Raw genomic sequence first — 27,464 nt, 5'->3', positions numbered from 1 at the left:
ATTAATTTTGTATCTTGCAACCTTATTGAATTAATTAATAGCTTTCTGGTAGCATCTTTAAGATTTTCTATGTGTAGAATCATGTCACTTGCAAACAGTGACAGTTTTATGTCTTCTTTTCCAATTTGGATTCCTTTAATTTCTTTTTTTTCTCTGATGCCTTGGCTAGGAAATTCCAAACCATGTTAAATGAAAGTGGTGAGAGTAGACATCCTTATCTTGTTCCTGATTTTAGAGGAAATGCTTTCAGCTTTTCACCATTGAGTATTATGTTAGCTGTGGGTTTGTCATATATGCTTTTTATTATATTGAAGTATGTTCTCTCTATGCCAACTTTATAGTTTTTTTAATCATAAATGGTTGTTGAATTTTGTCAAAACCTTTCTCTGCATCTATTGAGATGATCATACAGTTTTTATTCTTCAATTTGTTAATGTGTATATCAAACCAGTTGATGTGCAGATATTGAAAAATCCTTGCATTCTTGGGATAAATCCCACTTGATCATGGTGTATGATTCTTTTAATGTATTGTTGGATGCAGTTCGCTAGTGTTGCAGATTTCTGTGCCTATGTTCATTGGTGACATTGCCTATAATTTTCTTTGTCATATCTTTGTCTGGTTTTGGTATCAAGGTGATCATGGCCTCATAAAATGAGTTTTGGAGTGTTCCTTCCTCTGCAGGTTTTTTGGAATGGGTTAAGAAGGGTAGCTGTTACCTCTTCTCTAAATGTTTGATAGAATTTTCCTGTGAAGACATCTGGTTCAGGGATTTTGTTTGTTGGGAGTTTTTTGGTTTTGGGTTGTGTGTTTTTTTCTTCCCTGGCTGTGCTGCACTGCCTGTGTGATCCCAGTTTACTGAATAGAAGCAAAACCCAGGCTCCCGGCAGTGAAAATGCTGAGACATAACCATGGGACCACCAGGGAATTTCTTCCTGGTTTAGTTTTGGGAGATTGTACCTTTTGAAGAATTTGTCCATTTCTTTTAAATTGTCCATTTTATTGGCACATGGTTGCTTGTAGTAGTCGCTTGTGATTCTTTGTATTTCTGTTGTGTCCACTGTAATTTTTCTTTTTTTTTTTTTCCTTTTTTTTTTTTTTTTTTTTTTGAGAGCAGGCGAGTTCAGGTCCTTCTACCGTTTCATCCTGTTTCTGACCCTGATTTTTGCCACTTTAATTACAGCGTGTCTTGTGTGGTCCTCTATGAATTGATCTTGCTTAGATTCTCTGCTTTTTGGACCTGGATGTCTCTTTCCTCACTCAGGTTAGGGAAGTATTCAGCAATCAGGTCTTCAAATACATTCTCTGCCCCCTGCCTATATCTTTTCTTTTGGGACCCATAAAATGTAAATGTTAGCATGCTTGATACCATCCAAGAGGTCTCTTATACTGTCCTTCTTTCCTTTCCTTCTGTTCAGGAATAGTGATATCCACTACTGTCTGCCAGTTTGCTGATAGAAAAGAATATATCATTTAGTTTGTTATTACATTCTAGTGTCTTTTTCTTCTCAATTATTCTTCATATGTTTGATTCTTATTTCCCAACGCTTTGTTTAAAAACTTCTAACTTGTATATCTGTGCATCCAGTCTTCAGAGTTCTTCAATAATCTTTCTTCTTCTGAGTTTTTGTTTTGTTCCTTTGTTAATATGTGTCCCTGTGTCGACTCATTACGCCTAACTTTGTTTTTCTTATTTCTAGTTATCTGGTAGGTTGGTTACATTTTCCAGTCTTCCAGAAATGGCCTTTTTAGGAGGTGGCCTTTTCAGGAGCTGACCTATGTCCCAGGATTACACTTCCCTCTCATCACCAGGGCTCTGTGCTCTAGGGCTGCCCTTTATGTGGGCTCATGGCTGTGGGCAGTCTGTAGGCTTGGTTGGTACCCCTGTCCAGTTGACTGATGAGCCTTACATTTGCAGGGGCTACTGACCACTGGCTGGCAGGGCTGGGATCACAAGTCAGCTGACTGTGCTACCCCAGGACTAGTGCTGTTTCCTGGGTGAGCAAAGTTGGGGTCCAGGAGAGCTTAGGACTGGTTTGCCCCCAACTAGTGGGTAAAGCTTGGTCCTGAGGTCTAGTGTCTGGCCACCAGCAAGCAGAACTGGGTCCTGTGGTCTGATTGTAGGGCTCAGGGGAACCAGAGCTGGTTTTAGGCTGCTGGTGGGTAGGCTGATTCCCGACACAGCTGGCTGTGGGGTCCAGGGTGTCCTGAAGCTTGTGTTGGCCTGATGGTGGTTGGTTTCAACACTGGTGCTGGCTTTGTGGCAGGTAGGCTAGGTCTGCGACTGTGGCTACTGTTTCCTGGGGCCAGGCCTCTGCCCTGGTGCCTATACGCTGTCTAGAGAGGGCACAGCTGCGTTCTGAGGCTAATATGCTAGAGGGAGGATTCCAAAGTGGTACTTTCCAGCACCAATGTCCACATAGTAGAACGAGCTTCACCAGAAATGACTGCTACCAGTGTCTGTGTCCCCAGGATGAGCTTCATTTGCCTCCTGCCTCTCCAGAAGGCTCTCAAGGATTGGCAGGTAGGTCTGACCCAGGTTCATTTCAAATTGCTAATGCATTCCTGGATCCCTAAACAAGTGAGATTTGTCTATACCTTCCAAGAGTGGAGTCTACTTCTTTCAGCCCCCTGGGACTCCCAGAGTATGCCCCTACTGGCCTTCAAAGCCAAACATTCTGGAGGCTTGTGTTCCTGTTGCAGGATCCCCGGGGTTGGGGAGCTTGCTGTGGGACTCAGATCTCCCATTCTTCGGAGAGGACTTCTGCAACAAAACTTTTCTGTTTGTGGGTCACCCACCTGAGTGTAAAACACTTGACTATACAGTGACTCGACCCTTCCTAACTCATCTCGTTTTGGCGCTTTCTTTATATTTTTAGTTGTAGAAGATCTTTTCTGATGAGGTTCTGGTCTTTTTCATAGATGGTTGTTCTGTAAATATTTGTAATGTTGGTGTGTCCATGGAAAGATAAGCTCAAGGTCTTCTATTCTGTTATCTTGGTCCATCTCAGTCCTTGATATTTTATTCTTAGTTTTGGTTATTGGATATTATATTTTCCATTTTACTTATGTCTTAAATACATTGGCATGCAGTTTTTAAATAATTCTCTCAACTTCTGTAGCCTCTGTAGTGATATATCATGTCCCTTCTTTCATTCTTTTTTCCCCCATCACTATGAAAGAAAAGTGAAGGTGTTAATTGCTCAGTCATGACTCTCTGTGACCCCATGGAGTGTTGCCCGCCAGGCTCCTCTGGCCATGGAACTCTGCAGGCAAGAATACTGGAATGGGTTGCCATGCCTTTCTCCAGGGGATCTCCCTGACCCAGGGATCAAACCCAGGTTTCTTGCATTGTAGGAAGATTCTTTACCATCTGTGCCAAATTAGCTGGTGCTATCTTCTATCACTATAGATTAGTTCTATTTGTTCTTTGCTGTCATGTAAATGGAACCATACAATACGTATCCTTTATATTTGCCTTCTTTTACAGTATGTAATACTCCTGAGATTCATTTTTGTTGGATATATCAGTAATTTCTTACATTTTGTTTTTGGATATTGTGTTTATCCATCCTAAATACACACTATTTATTTCAACTGTCAAGTGACATTTAAATTATTTGGTGACTATGCATAAGACTGCTGTGTATATTCTTGTGAAATATTTTTGGGGACAAACACTTTAATTTTTATTGGATAAATATCTAGGAGTAGAATCAGTAGGTCACATGGTGTAGGTATAGGTTTAACTTTATCAGAAACCACAGAACTACACTCCAAAGTTGTACCATTTTAAATTTTACTTTGTTGACATACTTTATCAAGAAAGTATGACAGCTCCAGATGCTACATACCTTCAGGAACGCTTGATATTGTCAGTCTTTTAAATTTTATTCATTCTAGTGAGTGTGTAGTTATATCTCATTATGGCTTTAAATTTAATTTTTATCTGTTGAAGATCTTTTTTGTATGCTTATTTGCCATCCACATGCCATCTTTTGGGAAGATTTGTTTAAATATTTTGTCATATTTTGTTGGATTATTCATCTCACTGTATTATAGGCAGTTTTTATACATTTTAGATACCTATTCTTTTTCTTATATATGAGTTAGAAATATTTTCTCCCAATCTGTGGCTTGCATTTTCATTTTCTTCATGGTGTCCTTTAAGAAACAAACATATTATAGGTTGATGAAGTTCAAGTTATCAATATTTTCCTTTTGTGGGTCATATGTTTTACATCTTATCTAAGAAATATGTTTTTATTCCAGGGCTATCGATATTTCTCTCCTAATTTTCCTTCTAAAAATTTGTTTCACTTACTTCTAAAAATTCAATTGTTTCACTCGTGATTAATTTCAAATTAGCTTTTATATATAGATCGTGGTGAGAATTGAGGATCATTTGTTTCCACATTGATATCTATTTGTTCTAGCATTATTTGTAAGCAGGGCTTCCCTGATAGCTCAGTTGATAAAGAATCTGCCTGTGATGCAGGAGACCTGGGTTCGATCCTGGGTTGGGAAGATCCCCTGGAGAAGGGAAAAGCTACCCATTCCTGTATTCTGGCCTGGAGAATTCCATGAACTGTACAGTTCATGGGGTCACAAAGAGTCAGACATGACTGAGCGACTTTCACTTTCACACTTCACTCTTTGTAAGCCAATAAACAAAGAAAAATATACTTTCCTATTCCCATTGAATTCTACTTGGTAGTTTTGTTGAAAATCAGTTGAAAATATATGTGAGTCTATTTTTGAACTCCATATTATGTTCCTTAGTGTTTACCAAATTGTTTTACTAGAACAGTACTTTAAAAAAATTTTTTTTAATTGGAAGATAATTGCTTTACAATGTTGTTTTGGTTTCTGCCATACAACAATGTGAATGAACCATAAGTATACACATTTCCCCTGCCTCTTGAACCTCCTCCCATCCCCTACCACATCCCACCCCTCGAGGTTGTCACAGAGCACCAGGTTGAGCTCCCTGTGTAATACAGCACCTTGCACTAGCTATCTGTTTTACAGATGGTAATGTTTATGTTTCAATGCTACTCGCTCAGTTCGTCCCACCCTTTCCTTCCACTGCTGTGTCCACAGTCTGTTATCTATATCTGTCTCTATTCCTGCCCTGCAAATAGGCTCATTGGTACCATTTTTCTAGATTCCATATATGTACGTTAATATATGATATTTGTTTTTCTTTCTTACTTCACTCTGCATAACAGGCTCTAGGTTCATCCACCTCACTAGAATTGACTCAGATTCATTCCTTTTTATGGCTGAATAATATTTCATTGTATATATGTACCATAACTTCTTTATCCATTCATCTGTTGATGAACACCTAGGTTGCCTCCATGTCCTTGCAATTGTAAATAATGCTGCCATGAACTTTGGGCTACATGTGTCTTTTTGAATTATGGCTTTCTCAGGGTATATGCCCAGTAGTGGGATTGCTGGGTCATATGGTATTTTATTCCTAGTTTTTAAAGAAATTTCCATACTGTTCTCCATAGTGGGTGTATCAATTTCCATTCCCATCAGCTGTGCAAGGGGGTTCTCTTTTCTCCACACCCCCTTCAGCATTTACTGTTTGTAGATTTTTTGATGATGGCCATTCTGACCAATGTGAGGTGATACCTTATTCTGATATGCATTTCTTTAATAATAAGTGATCTTGATCATTTTTTCACGTGTTTATTAGCTATCTTCTTTGGAGAAATATCTGTTTAGGTCTTCTGCCCATTTTTTGATTGGGTTGTTTTTCTGATATTGAGCTGCTTGTATATTTTGGAGATTAATCCTTTGTCCATTCCTTCATTTGCAGTTAGTTCCTCCCATTCTGAGGGTTGTCTTTTCATCTTGTATATGGTTTCACTGTGCAAAAGTTTTTAAATTTAATTAGGTCCCATTTGTTTTTTATTTTATTTCCATTGCTCTAGGAGGTGGGTGATAGGAGGTCTTGCTTCAATTTGCAGAGTATTCTGCCTAAGTTTTCCACTAAGAGTTTTATAGTTTCTGGTCTTACATTTAAGTCCTTAATCCATTTTGAGTTTATTTTTGTGTATGGTGCTAGGAAGTGTTCTAATTTCATTCTTCTGCATGTAGCTGTCCAGTTTTCCCAACACCGCCTACTGAAGTGACTGTCTTTTCTCCATTGTATATTCTTGCCTCCTTTGTCAAAGATAAGGTGCCCATAGGTGCATGGGTTTCCTTCTTTCATTCTTGATACTGGTTGCTTGTCTGTCTCTAATTTGATTGTCTTGTCAAAAGTTTAAAATGTTGATTAGACATTTTAAATAATCAAATTTTGGCTTTAATATTTTAATCCTTTAAATTTTATTCACCATTTTCCTAATTTCTTGATGGATATTTAGCTCATTAATATTTATCTGTCTTGTATTTAGAAGTTAATATCTTAAAAGTATAATACTGATTTTGCTACATGCCACATGTTCTTTTCATGAAAGATTCAGCTCAAAATATTCTCTAATTTCGACCAAGGTTTCTTTTTACCTACTGGTTATTTAGAAGTGAATTTCTACATTGATGGAAATAAATATTCTAGCTTAATTATATTTCAGTTTAAGTGCATTTTTACAAAGGATATTCAATAGATTCAATACTTTTTGAAACTTGCCTTATGACTCAAGACATCAATTTTTGAAAAATGTTTTGTTTAAATCTTATTTCTTCTGTTATATCACTTCCACAATGTATGAATCTATTTCTCCTTATAGTTCTATCTTTCCTTTAAATATTCTGAGGCTGTGTCATTAGAGGACTAAATTTAAGATTCTCTTATGACCCCAGTAAGTCAAGCCTTTGATCATTGTGAAGTGTCAGTTTTAATCTACAGTAATGCTTTTCACCTTCAAGCATTCTTTAAATCAGTGGCCCCAGCCTTTTTGACACCAAGGACCAGTTTTGTGGAAGAGAATTTTTCCATGGACCAAGGTTGGGGGAATCATTTCAGGATGACTCGAGCACATTAAATTTATTGTGAGCTTCATTTCTGTTATTATTACATCAGCTTCACCTCACATCATCAGGCATTAGATCCCAGAGGTTGGGGACCCCTGCTTTAAATGATACTAATATAGCTACATAAATTTTAGGTCAGGGCTTCCAGTGAAAATTCTTGTGCTTTTTTTTTTGAATACTGAATAAACCATGTCCTTATCTTTTGGATTTCATTGCTTTGCTTGAGAAATTAACTGTCAGTATAATTCCTAGAATTTTAAATAATATATTTGTACACTTTAACATTCTTTGACTTTCACCCTTTTGGAATCCTTATATAGCCTATCAATAACTACAAGGGCTACTTTTTACCCCCAAGAGATTCAAGTGACAGAATTTAAATAGGGTAAATCTATTTACCTAATATAATTACTAACATAAGTTTAAAGCAATAGTAGTACCCCCTCATTTGTGATTTGATTTTCCATGGTTTCAGTTACCCAAGCATGTTCAGAAAATATTTAAATGAAAAATTCCAGAAATAAATCATAAGTCTTAAATTAGGCACTGTTCTGAGTAGCACATTAATCCAGCACTGTCCAGTTCCGTTTTTCTCAGGATCCCCCAACCATTGACATTGTCATGGATCAGTGATCCGGGATCACCTGAAGTGAATGATGCTCCCTCTGACTTTCCATCTCACTTTATCTCATCTCATCCTGAAGGTATTTTATCATCACATGTCATCACAAGAAGGGTATTTTGAGGGAGAAATGACTTAATTCACATAATTTTTATTACAGTACACTATAACTTCTCTATTTTATTAAGACCTCGATGCTGGAAAAGACTGAGGGCGGGAGGAGAAGGGGGTGCCAGAGGGATGAGATGGTTGGATGACATAACTGACTCAATGGACATGAGTCTGAGCAAACTATAGGAGATAGTGAAGGCAAGGAAGCATGGTCTGTTGCAGTCCATGGGGTTGCAAAGTCAGACACGACTGAGTGACCAACAAATCTTAATGTGCCTTATTCATACATTAAACTTTATCATAGGTATGTAGAGGAAAAAATATAGTGTATATATAGAACTTGGTACTATCTGTGGTTTCAGGAATCCAGTGGGCGTCTTGGAATATATTTCCTGCAAATAAGGAGGGACTATTATTGAACCATTCTACTACAATGATCTTTTTATTTTCATGTCTTTTGTCCACTGCATGTGTGTAAGATTTTAAAATTTTTCCTGAAGTTTAATTATGATATATCTAGGAATAAATTTCTTTTAATTTATATTGCTTTGGTTTCTGACACCTTCTCAGATCTGGTAGTTCATATCTTTCAGTTCAGTTCAGTCTTTAGTTTTAGAAAATTGTCATTTACTCCAGTATTTCTTTGTTACTTCTGCTCTCATTGTGTCCTCTACTTTTTCTTAGTTTCTTGTCAGTGTTTAATCTCTTGAGTTTTATTTTGAACACTTCCTTCTGACTTGCCCTCCAACTCTGTTAAATTATTTCTAATTTGCTATTAAACCCAGTCATTGCATTCTTAATTGGGATTACTATGTTAGTTCTAGTATTCTTTTCACCAAATCTGCTCTGTAATTTTGTGATTTCCTGTTCCTTGGAAATGTTGGCCATCTGAGTTTTACTTCCTGAACATGGTAACCCAATAGTCCCAATATCTGGGGCCTCTGCATGTTTTATTCTTCTGACAGTTTTCCTGGTTCTCATGCATGACTGTCTTTTGTTTATCCCTGTGTGACGAGACTTTATGTTTGTAATTAAAAAAAATTGCATTGGAGTATAGTTAATTGACAATGTTGTGTTAGTTTTAGGTGTCCAGCAAAGTGAATCAGTTATATATATACATATGGCCACTGTTTTTTAGATTCTTTTCCTAGATAGGTCACCACAGATCATTGAGTAGGGTTCCCTGTGCTATACAGTAGGTCCTTGATAGATATGTTTTATATATAGTAGTGTGTATATATCAGTTCCAATCTCCCAATTTATGCTTTCTCCCACTCCTTACACACCGGTGAGCATAAGTTTGTTTTCTACTTCTGTGACTCTATTTGTTTTGTAAATAATTTGTACCCTTTTTTTTTTTTAAGATTCCACATATAAGCAATATCATAGGATATTTGTCTTTTTCTGTCTGACTTACTTCAAGACTTTATTTTAAAAATGGGTTTGTTTGTACAGGTTTACCATGATACTCTTCAGAAAGAATCTGCTGCAGTTACTGAGAGCGCTAGCCACCTGGTACTGTCTTACCTTGGCACTATTGACATTTCAAGCTGGATAATTCTTTATTGTGAGAGCGTGTCCTGTGTTTTACAGGATGTTTGGTAGTATCTTAGCCTCTTCCCACTAGACACTATAATATTTCTTCACAGTTAAAATGTCTTCAAATTTTGCCAAATGCTCTCTGGTACTTAAACCACCATCTTAACCCCAAACAGAATTTTATCAGGTTTAAATATACCAGTCCTTGATCTTTACTTTTGTCCCCCTAATTCAAATATTATCCTACTTTTCCAGTTGTCCTCAGAGGAGACTAGATCCAAATTTGACATTGGGATGCATATACACACAACCATTCCTGCTGCCTGGACAGCATGTATTTTAGAATCCCAGTATCCACAGTTGCAGGTAAGTTCTACCAATACTGTGTGGTTCTCACATGGGCCATTCTGCTGATTGTAGAGGCTTTTTCTTTGCCATAACAGCATGCTTTATGCTATTGAGACATTTTTCTTGAAGAATATTTTAAGAATCAGACTTCAGTTCTAAACTCAATGACCGAGTCTCAAAGATTGTTGACTGTACATGCCCATCCATTTTCACAAATGGAGTACTTCCTTTTTGGTATATTTGTGTCTTGAAGACCAGGGCTTAGAGGGTGCTTTCTCTGGTAGCTGCTCAGAGAATCCTAAAAAGCACCTAGTCCAAATGGATATAGAAAGTGAAGCACAGGAATTCTGAGTAACTATACTGTCTTGTAATAACCAGAACTGAAGAAATGTGTCCCCTCTAGAGAAATGAGAAGGGCCAAAATGAATCTCATGTACTAACAAGGCTGGGACTGAGGAGGTGGGACAGTTCTACCCCACTGCAGAATTCAACAGGTGATGGTCCCAAGAGAAGTAAAGCTATCCTGGTGTTTCTTATGAGAGAAGGAACATATTTCAGGAATTTCTGCATTATTTAATTTCATCCTTGATAAACTTCAGCGGCCAGATTTTTTAATGTCCATTTTTAGAGGAGGATCTGAAGTTTAGCATGCTATAACTTGCTTCAGGTCATCAGGTTAGTAGGTGGTAGAGCTGGGCTAGAAGACTGAGCCAAACCTTAAAGCCAATGATTTTTTGTTTTTTTATGGTTTGCTGTTCTCTCTTAGGGTCATGACTTCTCATTCAAGGGCCTGTGGATTAAAATATGTATAAAAAGATGATCCAAGTTACCATTGAATCTTAGGTGGGGACCCAGTGAAAAGAGGGAGTCATATCAGAAAGGATCTCTCTGTATATTTATTTGGCTGTGGCAGGTGGTATCTACTCTCTTCATTGCAGCATGTGGGATCTAGTTCCCCAGCCATGGATTGAACTCAGGCCCCCTGCATTTCTTCGCCACTGGACCATCAGTGAAGTCCCAGAAAAGGCCTCTGTGGTGCGACTGTACGTAAGATGGTCGCTTGGAACGCCTTGGTGGGAGCAGTGTTCTCTTACCTGTCACACAAACCAGAAGTAGGATCTGAAAACAGGGTGCTCTGCCTTCTAGGTTAGCACTCTCTACTTTTTTGTGTGTGGCATCTTTGTCTGGTTTTGGAATTCTTACACCCACGTCCTTTCATCTGTGGGACACATTCTCCTAAATTCAGTAATCCTCAAAGGAAGCTAAACCATTCTATTTTTTGGAATTAGGCTGGAAGTCTTAGAAGATCAGGTAAGTAATGAATAATTTTGGTAACTCTGGATGTCTTCTAGAACCTGAGGTGTGAGTGAGGACATTTTCTTTCTATTACTGGTTCTGGCCAGCATTAGAAAACTGAGTACAATCATTTAGAGGTTCCTTCACTAACAATAAAATACTCTGAACAGAAGGACTTAATTTCAACAGTAAATTTCTTCAAAATGGTTTAAATGAGGTCCAACTAGGCCTCAATTTGACCTCAAATCAAGCAAGGGGCATACCACAGTATTGGTAAAGGGCTCTGAGAAATTCTAGCACTATATGATCCAGTCTGTTTAAGCAGTCTTTTCTGTGACTAGGACACTTTTACCTTGTCAGATATTTTTCCAGACTGATTCACTGCAAGGTTACTTTAGGATAACTATTCAGGTAGATGCTGCTTTTCATCTTACACTATTCCTCATATGGTTCTCACCAACTCTTACTCATTTCTGCCTTGGTTATACCCTACTATAGAATTAAGAAAATTCCAGAAGGTACCTGTTAGCAGTTCCTTGAAAGTTGGCTATACAGCTCCATTCCATTAGTTTCTATGACTTTTATAGAAGTGCTGTTGGCTCCAATATTTTTGGGTTAGATACTTTACTTTTTGTCAAGTTTGAAAGAGCTGCTGCTGCTGCTAAGTTGCTTCAGTCGTGTCCGACTCTGTGCGACCCCAGAGATGGCAGCCCACCAGGCTCCCCCGTCCCTGGGATTCTCCAGGCAGAAACACCAGAGTGGGTTGCCATTTCCTTCTCCAATGCGTGAAAGTGAAAAGTGAAGTTGCTCAGTCGTGTCTGACTCTTAGCGACCCCATGGATGGCAGCCTACCAGGCTTCTCCATCCATGGGATTTTCCAGGCAAGAGTACTGGAGTAGGATGCATTGTCTTCTCTGTTTGAAAGAGCAGTGATATATTATAATCTGTATTTTTCCTGTATCAGTGAATTCTATGATTATAGAGACAGGGCAGTCATTGGCAGTGTTTCTCTGGAGTGTCTGAATTCTCCACTTAAAATTACATGGGAAGGTTAACTTCTCCAAGAGTTAGTTTTCTTTTCTGTAAAATGATAGGAAAGCAGTATCTCTACCTCATAGTATTATCAGGCTCAAAAAAAGCTATTCATATAATACACTAAATACAGCACCTGTAATATAAGCTGTCCTTAATTCAGAAATTAGTTTTCATTGTAGAATACACATAAAACTGACATGTTAACCACTTGGAAATGTACAGTTTTGTGGCACTGAGTGCATTCGTATAGTGCAACCACTGGTACCTTTCATTTTCATAATGTTTCCATCTTCCCAAACTAAAACCCTGTATTAAACAACTACTCCCAGTCTATTCCCTGACAACCATCATTCTATACTATCTCTATGAATTTGACTTCTATATGTATTTCATGTAAATGGAATCATATACTATTTATTTTTTTGTGACTGAAGAACACTTAGCATCTTGGGTTCAGCATTCATCCACACGTTACAATTTTCTTCTTTTTAATGGCTGAATAATATTCCATTGTGTTAATATGTACATACTATTATAAGAGTCAAAGCTCTATTATAGCTATTGAAAAAGTGGTTTCACTTACTTGCTAAGACATAGCTTTAGTGAGGGGCAGCACCTCTACTACTATAATAAAAAACGCAGGCTTACACTTTTGGAGTAAATTACCAGACTCACCTTTGATTCCTTTTCTCTATCAATGTTTACAAAGTCTCCCAGTTAGGATGTCCTCACTTTCTTCAGAGGTAAAGAATGCCTAGAGAGGGGGATCAATATGGTGGAGCTCACCTCCCCACCAGACTCCCAATATCTCAAAACCACATCTATATGTGGAACCATTCTCACGGAAAACTGGAAACCAGCAGAACTCCTATGCAACCAATGCTGCAAGGAAGATTTCCTCGTGACCAGGTAGCACAGGGGGAAAAATAAACAGTGGGTTGGGACCTGGGCCCCTGAGAGGAGACTTAAGATCCTGGGGCAGACCCTCACCCTGGGGTGCAAGTGGGTTAAGCCACAACTGGGTCTGTCTCACGTGAGGAAATAAACCCCCTTGGCTGCTAGGATAGTGCTGTGACAGACAAGGGCTGGAGAAGTCTAGACACCACTGGAACAGTGTGGACATACTAGCTTACTAATAGACAAGCCAGTGAGAACACTGTACTGGTGCCTGCTACCTCACCACACTTCCCAACCTGAGCTGGGTGATCACCCCAGCCTCACTCACTGCACACTCGCTCTAGTGATGTAGAGATGGCCAGGAGTGTGGTTCAAATGGGGCAGCCGTGGTGGGCATGGCTGGGACTTGCTCAGGCAGCCAAGCAGGTCCAATCCTGGAGGGCAGAGCAGCCATCTGAACCCTTGCGACCAGCACACCACAGTTCCCACTCTCAGCAGGGCTTACACAGCCCAGACCCACTTCATGTCATAGCCTTGCACTGGATCTGGGGCAGAAAAGACTCGATCTAGCGGTAGAGAGGAGGCTTGGGATGTGGTTCAGGTGGAGCAGCTGGTGTTGGCAGTTGCACAAACAGAGATCCAGAAGCAGCCCAGGCCTCTGATGGCAGCACAGCCACTTTAATTCCTGCAACCGCAACACCCTGACCCTCACTCCCAGCCTAATGAAAGCTCTGGCTCTGCCTGCTGCATGGCACAATCCGAACACTAGATCTTGGCTGAACAATGAAGAGAAAGGATGCCACTGGGAGCTGATTCTGAGCAGAGTCACAGACACTAACGAAGGGAGTGTATCAGACCTCGGTGGGCACATGAATCTTACTTCACTACTCGCCTCCTTTGGGGCAAAGGTCACAGCGCAGGGACAAGGAGAAACACACTTAAAGGGAACAGAGGCTGCTTGAGCCGAACTGTCAGGATTTCTCCTCTAGCAACTGGGGAACAGATTCTGCTCCTGACATGACAACAGCCATGGAGTGAGAGGAAGTCCTGCTTTACGCCCTGTGTAGGCTTTAGCCCTTCTTACACCAACCACACTCTCTCAAGGTGATAGTGGGCTCTAACACCCCCTGAAGACAGACATGGCTGGCATCCACAGCCAATCTAGCCCTCACACCAAAGATATTCAGCACACATAGTTTACCTAGGAATGGTCCCACATAAAAATCCAAAAGGAAAATCCCTGGAAAGTAATGAAACAGTCTTTGAGACGGTGAGTTACAAGGTTGGTTTGAAAAATGCTGATTGAATTTAATAAGATTATCAAAATAAACCTACATCATTTTAAAACGGAACTAGAAATTATAAAGATGACCCAGTCAACAATAAATAATTCAATTTCTGAGATAAAAAGCAATCTAGAAGCAATGAATAGCTGACTAAATTACACAAAAGAACACCTGAGTGATGTATAAGACAAGACTCAAAAATGGGAATCGCACAATCAGGACAGCAAAGATAAAAGAACATATAAGATCTATGGGATAATAAAAAAAAATGTAAATGACTAACAGACAGTAAAGGGATAAGCATGAAGATGTAAAACAGATCATCAAAAACACAAAGTGTGTGTTTCAGTGCTATTCTCTCAGCATCTCACCCTCTCCCTCCCTGAGTCCTAAAGTCTGTTCTTTATGTCTGTGTCTCCTTTGCTGCCCTGCACGAAGGATCGTCATCTACATTACCAAATGTAAAACAGATAGCCAGTGGGCGTCTGATGTGTGAGGCAGGGCACCCAAAGCCAGGGCTCTCTGACAATCTGGAGGGACGGGGTGGGGAGGGAGGTGGAAAGGGGGTTTAGAAGGGAAGGGACACATGTATGCCTATGGCCAATTCATGATGATATATAGCAAAAACCATCACAATATTGTAAAGTAATTATCCTTCAATTAAAATAAATTTTAAAAGACACAATGTAGATCTTTTAGAACGTGTTTGACCTTAAATGATTATCAACTTAAAGCAAGTAGATATAATTATGGGTCAACACATATCATCACATCAACCCTCAACGGGGAAAAAAAGAAATGAACAGAGAACTACAAAAAGAACTAGAAAACAATAAATTAAATGATGGTAAGTACACACGTACTGGGTTCCTCAGGGTTGCACAGAGTTGGACACGACTGAAGCGACTTAGCACACACTCATGCACTGTCATAATACCCAGGACATTTTTCACAGAACTAGAACAAATAATCCTAAAAGTTATATAGAACCACAAGAGAACTCAAACTGCCACAGAAATCCTGAGGATAAAAGAACAAAGCTGGAGTTTAATCCTCCTAGGCTTTATCCTACAAATGTGCAGTAATCAGAAGCATATGGTATCGGCACAAAAACAGACACGTGTCAGTAGAACAGAGTATCACAGAAATAAACCCATGCACCTACGGTCAATTAATCTATGACAAAGGAGGCAAGGCTATTTAACGGGGTAAAGACAAGTGTCTTCAACGAGTGGTGTTGGGAAAACTGAATGCCACATGTAAAACAATAAATTAAACATTTCCCTACACCATATACAAAAATAAACTTAAAATGGTTTAAAGGCCTAAATGGAAGACCTGAAACCATCAAACTCCTGAAAGAGAACATAGGCTAAGCCTCTTTGACATAAATTGTAGCAATATTTTCTCGGATCAGTCTCCCAAGGCAAAGGAAATAAAAGCAAAATAAACAAATATAACCTAATCAAAAGATTTTGCACGGCAAAGGAAGCCTTTGAAAAAGGAAAATACAACCTATGGAATGGGATAAAATGTTTGCAAATGACATGACTGACAAGAACTTAATACCCCAAATATACAGACAGCTCACAAACTGAATATTGAAAACAATTCCAATTAAAAAATGGAGATAAGACTTGAATAGACATCTTTTCAAAAAAGACATACACATGATCAGTAGGTACATGAAAAAAATGCTAGATATTGCTAATTATAAGAGAAATGCAAATTAACAGTGACATAACACCTCAAACTGGTCAGAATAGTTGTCATCAAAAAGTCTGCAAATAACAAATGCTGGGGAGGATGTGGAGGAAAGGGAACCCTTGTACACTGTGGGTAAGAATGTAAATTGGTACAGCTACTATGGAAAACAATATGGACGTTCCTTAAAAAACTAAAATAGAACTACCTTATGATCCATCTATTCCACTCCTGGGTATATAGCTGGAAAAAATGAAAACTCTAATTTGAAATGATATATAATACATGCATTCCAATGTTCATTGCAGCACTATTTACAATAGCCAAGACATGGAAGCAACCCATCAACAGATGACTGGGTTAAAAAAATATTTCACATAATGGAATATTATTCAGCCATAAAAAGAATGAAATAGTCCCATTTGCAGCAACGTAGATGAACCTAGAGAATATCATGCTTAGTGAAGTAAGTCCAACAGAGAAAGACAAATATTGTATGATGTAAATTTATGTGAAATCTAAAAAAGAATACAAAAGAAATGTATACACAAAAGAGAAACAGACTCACCGGCACAGAAAACAAACTGGTGGTTGCAAAGAGGAGAAGGAAGGTGGGAGAGGGACAAATTAGGGTCATGGAATTGATAAATATAAACTATTGTATATAAAATAGATAAGTGGTGGTCCAGTGGCTAAGAATCTGCCTTCCAATTCGGGGGCTGTGGATTTGATCCCTAATTGGCGAACGAAGGTCCCACATGCCATGGAGCAGCTAAGCCTGTGGGTCACAACTAAAGAGTGCAGGCACATGACACAATGAAGATCTGCAACTAAGGCCTCACACGGCCAAATAAATATTTAAAAAATTTTAAAATAGATGAGCAACAGGGATTTAAGGTATAGCACATTATCTACTAATCTATAGCAGAATATAATCTGCAAAAATACTGAATCACTATGTTGCACACCTGAAATTAACATGATATTGTAAATCAACTGTACTTCAATAATAATGGGAAAGCATGCCTGCATTCAGAGGAACAAGACAACATTTCTGTGCTGTGACATGCCGGCAGAGAGAAGATTTGGGGAAAACAAGTAGGGAGCATTTTGAAAACAATCTAAAATTTAATTTTACAACAAAAATAGGAACAAAAGCAAATGGAAAGAACAGGGCAAGTTACTGAGGCGAACTGTATTACCCAAACATGGTTGTACCAATACATTTCTCATCTCACAAGCTCTTCCTATAGTATTGTTTTGACATTCCTCCATCAGGAGGTGAGTCCTTTTTGTCCATTCCATGGGAAGAACTTCATAAATGCCTCAATCAATAGAATACAATGAAAGTAACTTGAAAGCCTTGGTCAAAACATATTTCACCTTGGACGTTCAAGCAGACCTGTAGAGACAGAGGCCCTGAGGCCCCCAGCCTAGAGCCACCAACAGTCTGCCAGCCAAGTGAGTCTGCCACCTTGAAGGCTTACGTTCCAGCCATCCAGATGACTGCAAACCCAATGGATAGAGCACTAAAACAATGAGATTCCAAGTGAGAACTGTCCAATTGAGTTCTTCTCAAACTAACAAGAACCAGGAAAAATAAGCTATTATGGTTTATTAACACTGAATTTGGGGGTATTTTGTTATGCAGCAGTTGATAACTATAAAGTTACCTTATCTTACCTTTCATCCTCACACAATGATGGGCATGAAGCAAACATTACCGGGAGAAGACTTAGAGGCACAAAGCAGGCATGGCTGGTGCAGGCCAACATTAAATCTTATTTCCATGAATACATCATATCCAGCTGAAAGTAGACAGCTAGACTCTAAAGAGGAATATTTAGTCTCAGGAACTTATGGCCTGTTGGACCATCGGCATACCTGGACTATTTAAAGAATAGGCAAAAATGCATACTTAAAAATTCAACAGGTACCATTATGCTCTGCAAGGGAGAGCAAATCTAAGTAAATCAAAGAGGCAACTCTTCCTAAGGTGAAATATTTTTCCTAGGTCTTTATGATACAGAAGTCTCCACCCTCAACTAAGTGCTTTAATTCAGGATACAACTTTAATAATGGTTTCTCCAAACCCTTAGGAGCATTTGAACCCTACTTTCCAAACAACAGTTCTAGAACATTTCTCCATAATGGGGTTTTTTGAAGAAAAGAACTTAATGTGATGAATGAGTTGAGTAGTGGGAAGGGCTTTGGCCTTAGGGTCAAGAGATGTGGATTCTGGTCTTGATGTATTTACTAATGCTGAGTATAACTTTCAACAAGTCCCCTGAATTACAGTGGTTTTCAACTCTGTGAAATGGAGATTTTTATCCAGTGTCCAAAGATTTTTGCAGCTCTATGACTCTGATTTTAAAGCTCTCCTAGTCATAAAATGTCTCCCCAGATGATAACTATGTGTGTTCATTAAACCCATTAGGGCATATTTCAACAAACTTCTAGAACTCAAGAGTGCATGGCATTCAGGTATACTCAACAAATGAATCAGTTAAACATGCAATCACACAGATTGCTCTTCTATTTCACAGAGCAGTGTTTTGCTGAAAGTCTTTTAGTTTTTTCATAAATACCTGCATTTATCTTATCATCTGCCTGAAAAGAATTTGAATGTTGTGTTTAGTGTTAAAGTGCAATCATATTTCTGTTCTGTTTCCATACTCTACCAATTCATAACACAAAGTCGCCAATCCTTGTGGTTCTCCACCCCATATCCAACCTTGGATAATTTATGTTCAAGTAGAATTGCTTTCAGGTCCGTACAACTGAGACCATGCTTGGCTGGTTTTGTCTGTTTGGTGTCAGCCTTGAATGCCTAGCCAGATTTCCCACTGTTGGTGTGGAGAACAGAGGAGAAAAAAGAAAATGCGAATGATGGACTTACCGAGATCCAGCTTTTGTAGTTCAGCAGTAATGCTGCCCTTAAGCAATAATGCTAGTTAGAAATGATTGGTATTCTCCACATTAGAGCACTGTTGGGATACTATCTTAAATGCCTCTTGGAAACAGATCTGCACTGCACACCAGACAGACATGAAACCAAAATTTATTAAAATACCCTTAGCATATTTACAATTGGAAGCCATGAATGCAGTTCTCTGCAAGTTCCAAAAAAATAGAATTCTATCTCTTAAAACAAATTAACAGAGGTATCAACAATAGGATAAATATAATCTTTCAGAGATAGACGTCTTTGAATAGACAATCTACATTTTCTAACCAATATATATATTATGTACAAAAATACAATTGATGTGGGGACCAAGTAATGTCAAGAATGAAAAATATACACACACACACACACATATATTCATTATGTACACATCAGTATTGATTCCTTCACCTTTTCTTTTTAAAAATAAATACTTCATTTGGTTTGCAAATAACATTTACAAGTTCAACTAGAGAGTATTTCTCAGTTTTGACAAAATTAAATATGCAAATTAGAAATACATATTTTTAAAAATTTAAAGGGAAAAAAAATACCTGAATCCAATTAGCTTATTACATTAAAAAATATCCACGAGTATGTAATGTAAGGGTTCATGTCTTTAAAGTGCCTTCTCATTTCTCAAACTGTCTTCATTATTGCATAAAAAATCCTTTAAGATTACATCTACAGATTGGTCTAATAATTAAACAGAGAAGTCAACTTTTTTCTAGGTCAAATGGTTGAATATTTAAGATATGCTTAAATTTTCTTTTTAAGTGCTTTCAAGAGGGTAACAGTTACTGCTGATCTGAAAATAACCACAAATTGTCAACATCCTGATCCAGCTTCATGAAGATGTCTGAATCATGAGTAGTAGTAAGAACTGAGGGGCAATAAAAAGCCTGTGATTCAAAATATTTGCACAGAATTCAGTCACTTTGTCCAGCAGCACAGAGATTCAACACTCGAGTCTTAGGCCTCATAGCTGGTGACCTGGACTGATTTATACATTTATCAAAAGAATGGTCCTTCATTAAACAGTTTTAAAGTAAAACTCTCTGGGAAACTGAGAAGGACTGGAACCACCCCTCTCCTCAAGCTTCTTAAAATAAAGTAGAATAATAATAAAAGAAGAAATGTATTTTCCATCTCTTTTATGGATTTTTCCCTCTTTGCTTAAGTGATGAGGTGGTGCTGACATTAACAAGAAGCAGTCACAAGGCTGTGTCTCTCTTGGTGACAGCAGAGCTCCCTGTCCACAGGGCTGGGGGATGGAGCATGGGTGTGGGACGAGGGGGTGAGGGCTCAGGGGGCACTTCAGGTGTCTGTGGGGGAAAGAGGGAGAGAAAGCTGGGTCCTGGAGAAACAGTAAAGGGAGGCAAATGTCACTGTGGGATGTGAAGGAAAGGGAGGCAATGCAGAAGTACTGAAAGGAGAAAAATGAAATGAAGCTTGATGCCAAAATGAATTTTAAACAGGCAGAGAGGAAACAGGAAGGTTCATGGACAACTGATCCCATGGAAATTAATCTGATATTCAATGGAGTTATTTCAGCAAGCACAGGCCAGTCCACTGGGATGAATCTGCTTTTCCAGCACACCGTCAAGTGTGGACCAATACGAGATACTGGGCACTCCCACTGCCCTCCTACATATGCCCTGAGCTTCTGTTGAAAGACTGCCCATGATACAACCATGGCAACAGTCACCAGCTCCCTAACAATGCATTATATCAGCAAAACATTACACCCTGACCTTGTTCAAATTTTCCTTTTCTATTGTCTATTTTTCTCCATCATCCCATTGCTTGCAATCTCATAAGGCAAAATGAAGACACATAACTGCAAGGATCAAATTAATTTTAGGAAACAGGATCGAGGGTGTTGCTAAGAAAATTAAACCCCAAGGGTCTTGAAATAATTTACATTTCTGTTAGGCCTGATTCTCATTAGGACACCGACTGACTTCATTTGGGTTCTGGGCATGCAGGCCAGTACTGACTTTCCAGGCCAAAGCACGATCCCCTAAATCAAAGTCCAGGAGCACTCTGCTTCCCATGCTAGTCTAAATTAAAACTCAACGAAAAGGAAAAGACTATGATGAATCAACGACATGTTTTCTCCAAAGAATCTTAAAAATTATTCAATTTCTAATTTCAAAAATTTCTTTTGAGGAATATCTTCGATTGTTTCTTTAAAGAGAAGTCCCCTTTTCTTAATGTTTATATTCTTCAAAGATTCTACATCCTACTAACAGTAGGGTCACATTATTTGTATCTTGAGAAATTAAAGAATCGTAAAATTAATATTTGGCATAGACTTAGCTCAAAATCCCATGTGTGCCACCCTGGGCTAAGAGAATGGTCACTAGACTTTCCCCTCTTACCCATGGATTTGTTTCTAAAGGAAATGGACGTCTTGAGAGGATTTTGCAGGGGGCAATCTGAGTGGGTTGACACTTCATGCCTTGGTCAGATGTGAAAGAATAAGATTATAGATAGGAACAAGTTGCCAAGAACAAAGGGGGAAAAATGAGCCACTTATAGTTCGCTGAAATCTATCTAAGATGTATAGATTATAAAGCTCTTAATCTCTTTGGGGGAGAACAGTATAATCTTTGTATGCTATGTATACAATTTTATATACTTCATGGAAGCCTGGAATTCAAAACTCCATCCCAAGAGATCCCAGAAAGTTGTGCATTCCTAAATACACCTGTCAACCATGTCATGGGGCAGTGGAGGGTAACTTTCTTTATACTCAGTGGTCCATGGGACTAGCCTCTCTTTCTGGAAAGCTGACCCATATGAATAAACAAAAATACATTTGTTTCATGAGACAAGAGTGGAAGCAAGTCTGAGAAGAGAACAGGGAAGGAAAGCATGTATAATTTTGCCAAAGATGTTGACAGACCTCTGGGAATGCATGCCTGAAAACATTAGATTTCTTACTTGATATATTAAGTATAACACACTGCCAGCTCACACTATATATGGGGAGAAGTACTCACTCTCTTTTAAGACATTCTTACAGCTTCAAAGACAGAAGAACCCCTTGGTGTCTGCACGGGTAGAATTTAGGCAAACACTCAGCCTACAAAACAACTTAAGGGTGGTAGAAGGTTGTTTATTCCATGGAGAAGAAGGCCAAGTTGCTGTGGGAAATTGGGCTCATTTGCATTTTGCTCACCCAGTGCTACTGAATTTCACACAAAGCATTAAAAAAAAAAAAAAACAGCCCACAGAAGTCTATGAATAAGCTTTTAGAAAAGGAGATACAATGGAGATTCTTAGCATATTTAAGAAAATATTAAAAAATAGAAAGTTATATGAGATAGAATGTAGAATAAATTAATGGCTTTAGCCACCACTCTATATAAAAACTTGAGATTAAACCAGTCTTCCCCAGATTATAGCGTGAAGAAGATATTCATGAACAAGTGTTCCAGAGACATAATACGCAAGAATGAGTTTGAGCTCTGACTAAAGTGAACCATCATATCAGAGAAGGGAGGACGAGAAGAAAAAGGTGCTCTGTGTTACTGTTTATCACCAGGATGACTGAGAGAGGAGCTGGAGGTGGAGAGAAATGAATCCAGAAGCACCAGTGAGGACAGTCTGACCTACCAGATGAGGCTTGACTTGCCTCGCTAATCTCTTCATTGGTAGAAACCTCATGGGCACCTTAAGAGACAGAGACATCTTGCTGACATTTTCCTATCTTCACATTTCCAAGTCAGCTGTCAACTACAAAAATTTCCCAAATGCTAAGTTTATATCACAGTGTTGATTAAGGGTCTTGGAAGAAATAAAACTACTGAACTGGATTCCAGTCTGTCATGTTAATACTCTGGAATTCACTACTTCCCAGCAAAGCACTGATCTGGGAGGGTCTGGTAGATTGCCCGCTCCCTGGGAGGGGAAATGAAGAACTGTGAAACTAAATTTCAGTGCCTCTAACAAGGTGTCAACAACTGACGGGTTTGCAGAAATGACACAAAATGAGCCTCCGAGTCACATACAGCGATGTAAGTGAGCCCAGTGATGCCTGGATTCAATCACTAATGGAGTTATAAATACAATTACGTGAGTCTCAGGGAGCCAGACCCGCTGAGGCCTGTGCCAAAAGGTGCCTTTAAGTGACTTCTGCACCAATAACAGACAAGGTTCCATCCAGCCAGACTGTTTCTCTCCATAGCTGGAAAATGGAAATATGATCAACTGAGTTATTTACATTTTGGAAAAGTTAAAAACTAGCCATTCATTTCAAATACTGTAGACTTGTCTGCACAGACTTGTTTCTCTTGTAGATTTCTTTATGATAACAAAGTAGCTGACATGAATGAAAAATTCATTTCTTTATTCAGTCCACTCTCTTTAGCTGTGTTTCTACGGTAAAAACCTGATAAATGAAGTGTGGTATTTATGGTTTTCTGGATGGTCCATCCATTTATGAACTGCTCTTACAAGAGAATCAGAGAAAGGAAATTTTAATTGTTTAACACTTCTTTCTCTACATACCACTTCTCTTTATATGTGATTTTTCCAAAAATAAATTGTTCAGAGCAACACTTCACTCTCTTAAATCCACTCTGAAAATTGCCTGGTTTAGGCTGAAGTCTCAAGTGGGCAGTTAAGAGCTTTTGCTTTGTCCACACTCATCAGCCCTCACAGCTGTTCAAATTCTTATATGCTTAGGACCTCTACAACACTGGGTTTCACAATATGTCCTTCTTTTGTGATTCAGGAACTAATTAATTTGTCAACTTCCAAATCTCTGATGCTTCTTTTCCCCTTCTACCTTTTGGTCTTTTTGTTTTAAAATGATGAGAACGGGCAAGATCAAAGAAAAATGAAGCTCAAATCTAGTGGAGCGTCCTTGTTAGCAATTTTTAGACTATTTACACTAATTATAGAGTGGGATATTTGATATTTGCATCAGTTATTTTGAGGGGGAAAGCTATGTTTTATTGACTTCTTCCTTCCTCTTCACACAGAAAGCCCCAAATTGGTTTTATTTTTGTTTGGCAAGGCGGCAGTACTACAAAACAGACCAACTTAGAATATCAGGGAATGAAGTTCCCATGTCAATGTTACAGTCTGGTTACTGGGAAAGAGCCCACTGGTCTGCACTGCTAATTCCCTTTCATATTCTGGCTGACTAGGTGCTGTCTGCTGTGTGCAACGATCTATGTCAGTGACACCAGGCAAGAATGAAATAGAAATAAAATATGATGTCCAACAAAGAAGTAAAATTAAAATTTCCCCATGCAGGTGGTATAATCTAGAGAGAGACATGTGCAATCCCAGTCCAACAAGCAAATCTTTATCAAAAATACACTTACATATCTTTTGATACATCTGATCACAGTCTTGGAAGGACTGTACCAATGACTTCTTCACCTTGCTGAATACTACCAAAGAGTCTTATTCCTTCCTTTAATCTCCACCAACAGCATATGAGCTTTTAGGGAAATGCCTTTCCTTATGGTATTTATGAGAAAAGGAGTTGCATCAGAGCGGCTGAGCAGGTGTGCGGCTTCTACTATTCTCACCGGGACGAAAAGAGGACTGGAGACCGGAGTCCAACCTGGCATTCAGTTTCTCATCATGCTGCCCACTGTTTTGGCTAAAACATTTGAAGGTGGAAGAGCATGACTGGATCTCTTTATTCTACTTCTCAGATTTCAGACTTTTTTCTTCATAGTTCCTGGGTAGTTGTAATGAATGTTTAAAGAGATTTCATAGACATCAACCCAAGGATTCAAAAAGTAACTTCTGAGCAGCAGGTCTATCACCTTTGATTCCTGGGCCTTGACCATCACATCATTCATTTCTTCTTGGCTACCTTTTCCTTTTTTTTTTTTTTACCAGGCCTCTGCCCATAAACTGCCTCTTCTTGGGTTAAAAAGCCATATAGCACACCCCCTCCTCACTTGATCCTCAATACTTCATAGGCCTGTTTTCTACCTAACATGTTTATATAATGCTTTTACGTCATATATGATACACTTGTGTGCTCGATGATTATGCAGGTTATGCAAGAATCTGAACTGCTATCCACTATGCCCTCAGTTAATGAATCTTAACTAGGCAGAGATGATGCTGTTATGTTAAGGTATTTCTCTGAATCTGACTAGTAAGTCAAATATGTCTGGTTAGACGCAGAGTAGAAATACTGGCCACTGTCCATCTTGTGCAGGCAGGGCTGTACTAAGAACAGCCAGACATGCCCAAGCTGCTAAGCGTACCCCAGCTCCTTACTCATGTGTAGTTAACACAATCTCAGCTGCATTTTGGATGGGTCATTCTCTCAGGGCCTCCAGGTTGTTTTAGATGGTCCACCTTAGACAAAGTCTTGTGAACTTTTACCAAGCATCAGGTCAAGTTATGAATGAGGGCACTGTCACACTGAAGTCCATGTATGGACTTGGGAGGGGTGTCCAATACCTAATGCAGGATGCAAATTGGGTGAGAATCATGGGGCTCCTGCCATGGTGTCTTCACACACTAACGGTACATTGCACTCACTAGGTCTTCCCAACAGAGGCAGGCAAACTTTGCTCTTTAGAAAAGGCTTTATTTTACTGCCAATTTCTGGTCTGTCCACTAGAATGAAATCCAACTTGAGCATGGGTAAAACAGGTGCTTTTTCTTTTGTCCGATAATACTAGAAGGACTGTCACAGAGCATGGGGTAGCTGTAAGCAAGATTTGTTTCAAACTGAGGAATTTCTTAGGTCCTCACCATTAAGTGAAAATGAAGAGAAAAACAATCGAAGAAAGCAGTATGAAAGGCTTGCTCACAAGCAACTGCTATTAGTCATGTAAGTTCTTACCAGCTCTTCTGTTTTGCTTGTCTCATTCTTTTATTTTTTGGGGAAAAAAACAAACCATGTTATTATATCCCCCCCCCCCTTTTTTTAAATTATTAGAAAGAGTGGCTAGCACCTGCGGGAATATGGCTTTGTGACTAGATTTGATCCTGACTGCATTCCTGGGCATTGTATTAGGATATGGTGCTGCTTTAATTGGCTGTATCTATTATGGGATCCCCGTGGGGGCTGATAACTAGCAGGCAGGTCCTGGGTAGACACTCAGGTACCTGGCAAGTTGAGAGATTCTGGCAAGATGCTGGGGCAACGGGCAGCTCACACATGACCAGCAGATGGGGAAGGGTTTTAAGGTTTCTGCTCTTCTCTAGATGGCCTTCCATCAGTTGGGAGGAGAAAGCTTGGACCTCTCTCCTTTCAAGACTGAAACCTGATAGGCTTTGATCCTTACTTCAGTTCACCCCGAGTCTCCTTTCTTCTCCTCTCACAGCATAGGAGAGTGGTTTAAGGAAAAAAATGTCAGGAGAGAGGTTCAAGGTGGTTTTCCTGTGACTCTAGAGGCAGTAATCACACAGGCTTCCAGGGTCAGAAAAAACTGCCTATTGGACTCAAAATTCAATATCAATGTAATCACCCTCTTCCCATTTTGATGTAAAGAACTTTTTTTTCCACTCTCTCTTTTTGGGACATTAACCCCCCCTGCTTCAACCATAGGTCACATGTCTGTCAGTCAAGGTCATGATAAACAGCTGCAAGTAGCATTTTCTCTCTTGTCTAGACACTGCCTCCTGGGGTGCGTGGGAGAGGGCCAGCCATATTCAGTCCCAGAACCTGGTGTACAGCTAAGCTGCAGGTCAACATGGTGGATCCACTCATAGATGATTTGAGGCGTGAAATGTACTCTGACTGACACTGGGTCACTCATCAAAGCAGATGCTTGGACCCCAAGTCTGTTGTTGCTCAGTTATCATAGTTTGTTTGTTTGTTTTTTTCCTTAAAAGAAAGGGTAGAGAATTCCTAGTGGCCTAGGAAAACTCAATGAACTGATATGAAAACAGAAGAATGGGTCTTGCTAAATGGCTGATACCAACGACCTGTATTATAATTTGTTCTCCAGAAAGAAGTTTATGACTATTTAAACCCCCTTCTCCATCCATGTATAAATCCATTTTCTGTTCTTTCTAGCATATGAAAAACAATGAAAAAATAACCATTTCTTGAGTGTGGGGCATACAGTCTTGGGCCTCTTAAAGTAATTCTGGTAAGTCTCAACATTTTTGGCAAGAAGGGTGCTTCAGGATCTTGCTGCAATAGAATCAAAATTAAGACCAATAATCAAACCAGCAGGATTGATTATTGTAAAGATCAAGGCTTGAACTTGCTCAAGGCAGCTGTCACAAAAAATCCATCTCTTCTTCTGTCACAAGTTTACATATATCATGCCTGGGTTAGAAAGCTTGAGGTCTCTGATTTAAAAAAAAAAAAGAAGAAAAAACCTCGAAAATCTTGGTAATTCCCTGGTCTTGTAGCAGAGCAAACTTTGGACCTCTGGAAGAAACAGTTCTCAAATACTTCTTCAGCAGCATTTCACTGTTCCTATGGCTTAACAAGGGGCTTCTTTAAGAAGGCACAGGGTGCTCAGAAAGAGATGAGCAAAATAAACATTGAGTGGCATATCTTTTGAAGACTTCTTGTAGCACTGGTGTTACAGAGGATCATGCGGGTACTATGCCTCACCATCATTGCTTTCGCACATCTCTGTCTTAGTTGGTGCTCACACTGGCTTCCTTCTGACGCAGTCTTTCCTTCTGTTATTTGAGACAAAAATTGAGTTAATTATTATTCCTTTTTCTAAATTTT

At 39.1% G+C, this 27,464-nt stretch overlaps 1 protein-coding gene across 2 annotated transcripts in view; it reads right to left on the bottom strand.

Moving 5' to 3' along the window:
* Positions 1-18,873: 18,873 nt before the first annotated feature.
* Positions 18,874-27,464, bottom strand: part of FMN1 (formin 1) — a 432,532-nt gene continuing 423,941 nt past the window's right edge. For both annotated transcript variants that reach the window (XM_065940546.1, XM_065940547.1), the window contains one exon: positions 18,874-27,412. In XM_065940546.1, the coding sequence (XP_065796618.1) occupies positions 27,368-27,412 (45 nt within the window). In that variant the 3' untranslated portion in view covers positions 18,874-27,367. The remainder of the gene's footprint in view (positions 27,413-27,464) is intronic.

This window comes from Muntiacus reevesi, chromosome 7, assembly GCF_963930625.1.
Source record: "Muntiacus reevesi chromosome 7, mMunRee1.1, whole genome shotgun sequence".
Lineage (NCBI taxonomy): Eukaryota > Metazoa > Chordata > Mammalia > Artiodactyla > Cervidae > Muntiacus > Muntiacus reevesi.
Note: the sequence above shows the minus strand (reverse complement) of the source record. Positions and strands in the feature narration are given on the sequence as shown.